The 9,658-nt window shown below is 44.2% G+C and overlaps 2 protein-coding genes across 2 annotated transcripts; one reads left to right on the top strand and one right to left on the bottom strand.

Annotated features, from left to right (window-relative positions):
* The first annotated feature begins 1,892 nt into the window (after positions 1 to 1,892).
* LOC129730456 (putative serine protease K12H4.7) lies at positions 1,893 to 3,674 on the top strand. Its single transcript, XM_055689797.1, has 2 exons — positions 1,893 to 2,355; positions 2,412 to 3,674. Exons 1-2 carry the CDS (start codon positions 1,946 to 1,948, stop codon positions 3,508 to 3,510), a joined length of 1,509 nt encoding a protein of 502 aa, XP_055545772.1. The 5' UTR covers positions 1,893 to 1,945; the 3' UTR covers positions 3,511 to 3,674.
* Positions 3,675 to 5,070: 1,396 nt separating this feature from the next.
* Positions 5,071 to 5,616, bottom strand: LOC129729190 (uncharacterized). The gene has a single exon (XM_055687681.1). It carries the CDS (start codon positions 5,614 to 5,616, stop codon positions 5,071 to 5,073), a length of 546 nt encoding a protein of 181 aa, XP_055543656.1.
* Between the last annotated feature and the right edge of the window lie 4,042 nt (positions 5,617 to 9,658).

Here is a 9,658-nt window from a genome sequence, read left to right on the forward strand (position 1 = left end):
CTTATGGTATTTCTTGATGAACGACACAACTCCTGGCAGGCACTTCGTACTATAAATTTCCCCGTTCACGGCCAGCCCGGAGCGAAAGAAGAGCGACTTTGACATCCCTGGGGAGCTTGGTCTGTGAAATAAATTTCACCTCGGTGTCTGCAGCTCCGAGACCAGTGGACGGGACTGCCATTTCCTGACATGTATGTCCATGTTCTCCAGATACTTTTTCACTGTTTTAGCGCATGCACCAACCTCCCGGCCTAGTGCACGCAGCGATTTAGCCACATTTCCCTCGGTCTTCCTCTTCAGCATCCTTTGAAGCTTCTTGTCGCTCAGGGTCGTTGGCCCTCCAGAACCAGGCTTTCTTTCGATGCTCTGATCGTTGTTCAATAGTGTCAAGATGTTGTAGATGCCGGAACGGGGATACCCGGCGTCCACAAAGTGCCGCACGAACGCGCACACTTCTGAACGGAGTAGTTTCAATTTTTTCGCCATTACAGTTAGAGTTTGACTGAAAGACAGAGATGTCAGAACTATTTCGTGAAAATCCGTAGATTCTACGGATTTTTATGGATTTCTACGGATTTTCCGTGTTTTCTTCTTCTTTTCTACGGATTTCCCATATATTTGTAAATCTGTAGAAGTGAACAAATCCGTAGATCTACGGCTAAATCCGTAGATCTGGCAAGCCTGCTGATAGAGCTGTCAAATTTTTTTGCTAACTCATGGGTTACTATGATTGATGATGCATGAGTAGTTTCGTCAGTGCGATTAAAGGTAGTCCCATGAAAAATCAAAAATTTGTGTCCAATTTTTTTACCCCAAGCGTTATGCAATGGTTTCATTTGTAAACGCTGCCATTTCGCAGCGTGGTGACTCAGCAGAGCTACCATCGAAATTTTACTTTTATGCCTACCCGACAACTTCGGAACCGTAGTTTATTCGCTCTTAACCACTATCGAACGGAATATACAAAAAAATGAATCTATGAATATAATGATTTTTATAAACAACACTGTGAGGCCATTGACTTTACAATGCCCCGATATATAATGAAACTGTATTTTGAGTCCGCTAGGCTGATTGTTTATTTTTTATTTATGTGTTATTAAAAAAAAAAACCAGCCTATATATGATTGACACAATAAATAAATAGATGAGGCATGATACAAATGAAATAACAAAAACAATTATTTTACGTTCGTTGATTAGAAATTTGAGGTTTCTGTGATTCGATTATCCGAGAATTTTGGTAATCCAAAAGTTAAAAAAACGATACTCGGAATAATGGAATCAAACCTGTGTGGTAGAATAGGGATGTTATTTGGTGCTGCTGAAAATTACATGAAATTGTGCGTTCTTGGCAGCCAGTGAAGCAAAGCGAATAATCAAGCAATACCAGCCTCTCTGGAGCAAACACAGTTTTTTACATTTCACAGGAAATGTCTATGTTTGAATCGATAGTAGCTTCAACAATAGCCCGGAAACCGCAGGCATCCACTTTTTATTGCTCCGTGCAAGGCGGGCGCCATTCCAGCGACAAGGTATTTTTCTTCACCACAATCTAATCTTTTTACAATTCCTGCAACTGGATGGATCGCCCACACCGAAAATTTTCGAAACAGTCTATTAATCATTGTTTTAAGTTTTTTTATTGGTACTCACCTTTACTGGTATGATTGCCCAATTTGTGCTGCTTGACACTCGGTCGCACTTATTGCTTATCATTGAAATAGCACAATTACCGCACTACAATCACTTATCAAACCTACGATCGTGCTTCTCAATTACGTGAATTCAGCTTACCGATAATGAACTTGATACCATTGGATGATTGCTAAATTTACGATCCTTCTAGCCGCTTTAGATTTCTTCCAAAATTTAAACCCTTCCTTACTGCAAATCGACTGCCAATACTGTAGATTTCACCCAACAGTCGAAGCAACAAGACGCAATGGTGAACAAACGAGCACTAGTGGGCCTGCTCTTTGCGGCCGTAGCCGCTCTAGCGGCAGCAAAACCTGCACCAAAGGTTGCCCCCTTCGTACAAAAGCTCCTCGACATTTTCCCAGTGCCTAAGGTCCCGGAAGGGTACGTGTCGACTAATCCCCACACGATTGGAAGCACATTCCGCACTCGGGTTGATCATTTCAACCCGCAGGATCGCGCCACGTTCGAGTTTGGCTATTTTTCCAACGATGAATACTACCAACCTGGAGGACCGATCTTCATCTTCCTCGGTGGAAACTGGCCGCTCGGGCAGTACTATATTGAGCACGGACATTTCCACGATATCGCCAGTTACGAGCATGGTTGGCTATTCACCAACGAACATCGCTACTACGGAGACAGTGTTCCAACGGAGTAAGTTCTTGGTGCTTCTGAGTTTGATTTCAACATAATCTGATTCGTTATTGCAGAGACCTATCGGTTGAAAACCTTCAATTCCTAACCGTCGAGCAGGCTTTGGTGGACGTGGCGGAATGGATTGTTCATTTGCGCCAGAATGTGGTTCAGGATGAGAACGCACGTGTCATCCTGGCTGGAACCGGTTATGCTGGAGCTGTTGCGACCTGGATGCGTCATCGTTATCCTCACCTGGTGGACGGTGCCTGGGTTTCAAGCGGACAGGTCGATGCCCGGTTCAACTTTAAGGAGTTCGCGTTCGAAATCGGTGAGGTGATTCGTGAATTCGGCGGAGATGACTGCTTCGGAACGATTTGGCGTGGATTCCGTACCGGAGAGGCTCTTTTCGATGCTGGATTGGGTGAAACCGTTACCGATCTGTTCAACACTTGCGCACCGGTTGACATGGAGAACATGTTGGATGTGGAAACGTTCTTCTATAACGTTAAGGCAAGCATTCAGGAGGATATTTTGCAAGCACCGCAGAGAACTCAATCCACCGAAGAAGTGTGCCACCAGTTGGGAAACAGTACTGCTCAAACCGACTTAAATGTTCTTGCCGAATATGTTGGCCAGCGTTATGCCGATCTGCCATGCTTGCCCTTCGACTTTGCCACAACCGTCGAGGCTCACCAGAACGTGGAAAATCATTTCCCGGAAAACAATATTCTCGGTTTACGGCAACGCGTTTACCAGTTCTGTACGGAATTCGGTTGGTTCCTGACGGCCGACTCGCCAGACCAGCCGTTCGGCTTCCGTGTAACTATGAACTTTTTCCTGAACTTCTGCCGCGCGGTGTACGGAGATTGGCTTACCAGCGAAGTCGTCGTCGATGGGGTACATCTGACCAATATACATTTCGGTGGCAAAAATCCTCACGTTACGAACATTCTGTTCACGAATGGAGCTCTGGACCCGATAAGGGACATTTCGATTACCGAATATCATCAGTCACAGTCCGGTGCAATCGTCATCCCTGGCTACTTTAACAGTCCAGATTTGAACACGATCAGCGGGTATGATTCGCCTGCGCTGCTCGAAGCCAAGCACGCAATTCAGCTGTACATCGCGACTTGGCTGGTGGAGGGTGTCACGCCGGTCGAGAGTAACTAGATTTTAGCATTTAAAGAAACAATATTATAAGCTTTGTCAGAGCCCTTCTTGCTGCCTATAATTTTGCGGCTACAGTTGTATTTATTTGCCGATGTCATAGACCCATGTAATTTGCTGCACTAATAAATTGAAATTCGCATTTTCGCTTCAACTGAAATAACAAATTAATCTCTTTCCTCTTTTTGGTCCTTGTTCTGTGTGAAATTATATTTTAACTGGCTACTTTATATAATTTTGATTTGAAACTTCGTATTCCAAGTTCGAACTATTTTACTCTTATTGATCAAGTGATTGGCTGATGATGATGACATAAGTAAGAAACCTATGAGTGCTCCACAATTGCAGAGCAAATGTGCTTTATTGTCAACATAATCAGAACGATCTAAAGATCATTTTGATTATGCTCGTTCTTCAGAATATAGTCAGAAATTTCGTAAAATAACTTGTGAGTGCTCAAAAGCGAGGAACATAACGACCGCAAGTTGAAAATGGTGTTTCAGCGAAAAAAAAATTTTAGCAAAAGCAGAAGGGGATATTGAGTAATGATATACATAATATTTTGAACTCTACTTATTCGTTCAAAATGCAGTCAAATCAATAACGCTGTGGTGAAAACTCTCCAGAATCATGATAAAAAGTCCAAAATGTATATTTTCTCTAGCATTACCGCCGTTTGATATGCTTAATTTGTAAAAGGAATTTTTAAAAATCTGGTAAAGAATAGTTACTCATGAAGAGACAAAAAATTCATAGATTTGACATTTTTAAATAGAACTAAAGCGTATTACGGTCAAAAATTGTTCAAACAAAAGTGTGTGTATATCGGCCATTTTTTTTCAATAAAAGAAAAATATTGATAGAAGCTTCCTTTTTAGCCAATGCGAATTGCCGAACCTTTCCCCTGACTCCTTCCATCAAGTTTTGTACAGACTTCTTGATTACTTTGTTCGCCGCAGAACGCCAGTTAGCATCCAACTGCATCTCGTTTACAACTGTCTTTCTGGTCTTCTTGAGGTTCCGCTTGATGATGGCCCAGTATTTTTTAATAAAATGGAGCTGGTGTGCTGGAATGGTTCATATCCCTTGGCACCATCTGAACGTTGTTCGTGGCATACCACTATTATAGTTAGGCAGATAATCTTCGGAAACTAAAGGGAAAGACGTCTACTCTTGCTTGAGGTTGAGTAGTGATGAGAGAATTTTATTTTTCATTTGGTTGCTATACAAACTACACAACCAATTGCTAATAGATTGCATGATGTTTGCACTCCATCAAGGCGATGGTTGCCTAGATCCATCAACACTCCTCCTCAACATTAAGTGATCGAATTCCGATTGCTTCTCGAAGTTGTCGTAGCTTCACTGCTCCCGAAGGTTTGGCGAGAAGATCCGCTTCCATCTGCTCCGTGGGACAGTACCGATTGGATGCGATACCAGCCTCTGACAAATCCTTCACAAAGCTGTACTTGGTGTCGATATGCTTCGATCTTCTTGAGGCCTTGTCTGATGCTGCAAGCGCAATGCAGCTCTGGTTGTTTTCGTTGACGACAATGGGTTACATCAGATGCTCGCTAGGGCGTCCACCAATCGACGAAGCCACTGCAACTCCTGCAAGCATTCTGCCAGTGCGATATACTCTGCATCGGTGCTGGAAAGAGATACGCACGTCTGCTTTCTGCTTCCCCATCCAACGAGTCCGTCACCGTACTTGACAATGTGGCCAATGTTGGACTTCCTGTTGTCGGCTTCACCAGCCCAGTCCACGTCAGCGAAGCACTCCAGATAAAAGATGCCTTTGCCATCCAAGTGTAGTACGTGGTCTACTGTATCCTTCAAGTAACGAAGCACCCGCTTCGCCCCGTTCCAGTCCGCCGATGTTGGTTTGGTGGCACACTGCTCGGGAAAGGAAGTCAAGATGGCTATATCTGGGCATGCATTGACCGCAATGTACAACAAAGTGCCGATCTGACTTTGGGACTGTAGTCTATCTGTCAACGAGTCGCTATCTTCCTCCTTTTGTTGTACGTAACCGGTGATCATCGGGACACGAGAAGTCTTGCAGTTTTCCATGTTGAACCGCGACAGGATCTTCAGCACATAGCACATCAGTCGCCCAGTTCCGTGATCTTGAAACTCTCACTCAATGCACCGACCAATCGCCGATACTCCTGCTTCGTACTGCTCGCAATAACGATGTCATCCACGTAGATCAGAACAAGTAGAGGCACGAATCCGCCGATTCCGGGTGGGACGCTGCTTGCTTCAGTCCGTACAGCCTTCGCTTCAAGGAGCACACGGTACTCGGATCGCCGTTCGAATACCCTGGAGCCTGCTTCAGGAAAATCTCCTCCAGCAGGATGCCATGCAGATATGCGGTTTTGATATTTATGTGTTCCACGATCAATCTCCGCTTGCTTGCTATCGTCAGAACGGTACGAAACGTGATCTGCTTTGTTGCAATGCTGGGGTAACCTGTCCAGGGTCCACGTTCCGTTATCACGTAGGGATGCCATTTCCCCGTCCATGCCCGCTTTCGCGCTGGCTTGTGATCGCTTCGTTGTACGTTCTTGGCTCTGTGCACTTGTTAATTACCAGACCAATCGCACCTGCATATCGCCCCAGTGGGACACCACAGTTCGCTCTCTCTCTCTGATCGTCGCAACCCAACCCACCTGCACTTTCTTCTCATCAAACCATGCACGTCTTCTTCATCGAATTCGAAAAATTCGCCTATTTCTTCTTCGTCAGGTCTACGATTTAACAATGGTACCACAATATGTTTATCTTCGTTTTTGGATTCACTTGGTAGGTCATGGGTTGTCCCATCGTTCATTTACTTGTCCCTCTCGTCGAGCTCCAAAAAACATACGTCACGGCTGACAACGATTCGCCGAGTGGACTTATTCAACAACCGGTATGATAACGGCAATCGGTTCTGGATATACGTCGCGGTGCTCCAAACGTTGAGGTAAACCAGCGTCCAACAGCATGCACAGTCTCATCTCATTCAAGATCCTGTTCCTTCTTTTAGTTACGCCGTTTTGCTGAGGTGCGTACCCAGCGGTGAATTCGGCCTTCCTTCATTGATGTAGAATTTTCGCAGAACGTTGCTAGTGTAGTCGGTACCCCGATCCGAACGGATGATTTTCGATTATCGACTGAAATTAGTTGGAGTGAACCTCACATACTCACAGATATTGTCAGCTACCTCGGATTTATGTTTTGAGAAATAAATGACCGTGTAGCGCCTATGGTCGTCAATCATTGTCGGCGATGTTGTCATAGGGCCAACAACAGCATTTTACTATCAGCAGTCAAAACTTCCGGACAAACAATCCCATCGTTACGCACAAACGTGAACGACTTCGAGCCGCTTTCGTGCATTGATTTAGCTTTTGCCTTTTCCTTCTTTTTATCGTTCTTTGCGTTGTTTTCAGCCAGGAACGCTTTGCAATTCCGCATACGATGTCCCAGTTTGCCGCAGTGGTAGCAAAAAAAAAAAATATCGCACGCTAGCCTGGAGGGCTAATAGCGGTTTCGATCAACTAGATCAGTTGAGAGAATTCGTTATCGACATTGTTTTTTGGCACATTTTGCATGTTGTAGGATAAGTACAACAATACACTGTGCCCCAGTGCGGAGTCAAGAAAATTTCCAGCTCGAAAAGATCCTCGACCTGATCGGGAATCGAACCCGACATCACAACCGTGTGTGGGAGAGCTAGACGACCGACATCGCTAACCACAGAACCACGGGGACCACATGCCGCAGTGGTAGCGCACTGCACCTTTATGCGACGCACGCGTTCCGTCCATGCGTAACGCTTGCTCGTCAAAACCGGACCTCGTCCTCGCAGAATTGGCGCCACCATCAGGCACTCCTTCATTTCGAATCCAGAATTTTCGAGACGGGCATACATTTTCTCGATTTCTGGCAAGTAGGACTCCATGTTTTCACGTACCTTGAAGATTCGTGATCTGCCGGAGAAGGGTCACCCGCTACCACAGCGTGGTCTTTTCATGATAGTCCTTCAGCGCCTTCCACGTATCTTTTCGTCGCCCACTTTCCATGCAGTCGTTACTGGGTACGGGGGAGTTTCTGATTCTACGTACGTCCAGAGCTGCTCCCTCCGCAACAACGCCTTCACAAAGAACGACCATGATTGGTAGTTCGAACTGCTCAGCTTGACGATCTTTGCCCACACCATTTCTTCGATAAAAAATAAATATAATTAGGCAGGGAATCTTCGGGACTTAAGGGGGAAGACGTTTACTTGAGATTGAACTAGTAATTAGAATTTTTTTCCACTTAGTTGCTATACAAACTACACAACCCATTGCTAAGAGATTGCATGATGTTGCACGCCATCAAAGCGATGGTTGCCTAGATCCATCACTCCATGGCTTTTCTACGTCATGAAAGTTTTATGTCATTAAATACATTCAGTCAGCATCAACGAAAACTTCTATTTGTTCTCAGGACTAACTGGTCGGGTTTCAAACTCATTTTCACGTCTTGTTCAGTTGTCGAATCCTTAACGTAGACGACGAACCATATTATCGCCGTTCACCGTGATCCCAGGAGAAAACCACATACATACTGTATTTTCTAGGTCCTCATTCCAATATGCTATACTCACACCTGCGTGCTTAATGAGGTTCCTTTGGTTGGCAGTGGAAAAAAGTGCGTGGAACGTTTTTTGTTTCACAACAAAGGCAAAAACTTCAGGCTTCGATGAAAGCTAGGCCGTAACAGGGATGACTGTCGCAACGTCGAATACGGAAGTTGAGTTGAGCTAGTAACTGAGGGTAGTCCACCTCCCGTCCAGACCAAACAATAGAAACATGTTATGTATAGGATAAGTCTTACTAGTGAGCAATACAACGCTATAACTATAACTATTGCAGTTCGTTGAAATCGCGAGCTATCTTGGAGATAAATCCCAATTGTCGGTTTGCTTTAGATACTATCTAGAAGTAGACAAGATTGAGGTCCAATTTTGAGTCAAGTAGAACACCAAGATCAGTCACACGATCAACGCTGCAAAGCGTATCATTTTTTTATAGTTATTGTATAGAGTTGGTTTTCAGAGCGGTGGAACGTCATTACCGCACACCTTAGAACACTGAAAATGAGTTTATTACGTTCGCACCAGTTTACTAAAGTGTTCAACAAAGCTTGAAGACAATGGCAATCCTCGAAAGAGTAAACTACAGCATACAGTTCAAAGTCATCTGCATAAATGAGCTTGCATCTATCTCCCAACAGAGCTCGTTGAAGAATAACGTGAACAGAAGTTGCTTCCCTGTTGATACCCTGGAAGTACTGATGAAAGCTGAAGAAACACATGAGCCGAGTCGCACCCGAAGAGTTATTCCACTCAAATACAAGTTCAATCATGTTATAAGCTGCTCGGATATTCCAAGTCGAGCAAGCTTTTCCCACTGATATCAGATGCATGTCCAGGTCTTCTTTGCTTCACTATCCTGCCCATAGCAGTGAATTTGGCAATCACCTCCAAATTAGCGCACATGTGAGAACTGGCACCAGAATAAACAATTCTCTTGGTCACTGGTGTTTCACTTACAGTGAAATCGAAATCTTCATCAACAGATTCCACTTTTCTCGCCTTCACCGGTTATGTAGCAACTTTCTTAGTCTCCTTGACAACGGATTTTTCTTTTTGAAAAAAAAACTCAAACACTGCTTCTGCCACAATCTATAAGCTCGCACTTTGTGACTGGCCTTTTGTGACAAAAGAAGACTCTCATTTTCCCGTCCGATTTCAACGCCGCCGATTCAACCGAAACCATTTCGCTCAGTTCCTGAATCTTTTCAACGATTTTATCCGTCACAAGGGCCAGTGTAAGTTTTTCATTCGACCGGTTTTCCAGGGTGGTTGTCAGAACATCAAAAGAACTCGGTAGACTTCGGAACACTAGAACTAGCTGCAAACTGTCATCCAAATTTGTACAGGCGTTAGCCCGTTTCCATACTGCATTAATTTCATTTGTCAGTTTAGTAATTCCGGATCTTTCCATCTTCAACTTTATATGGCCCACAACCTATTGTACTTGAAAATGGCGGTCGTAGATCGAATATTCTACTGAAAAAAAATACGTATTTACTTGACGATGGACAAATTTGG

This window comes from Wyeomyia smithii, chromosome 3 (assembly GCF_029784165.1).
Source record: "Wyeomyia smithii strain HCP4-BCI-WySm-NY-G18 chromosome 3, ASM2978416v1, whole genome shotgun sequence".
Taxonomy (NCBI): Eukaryota; Metazoa; Arthropoda; class Insecta; order Diptera; family Culicidae; genus Wyeomyia; species Wyeomyia smithii.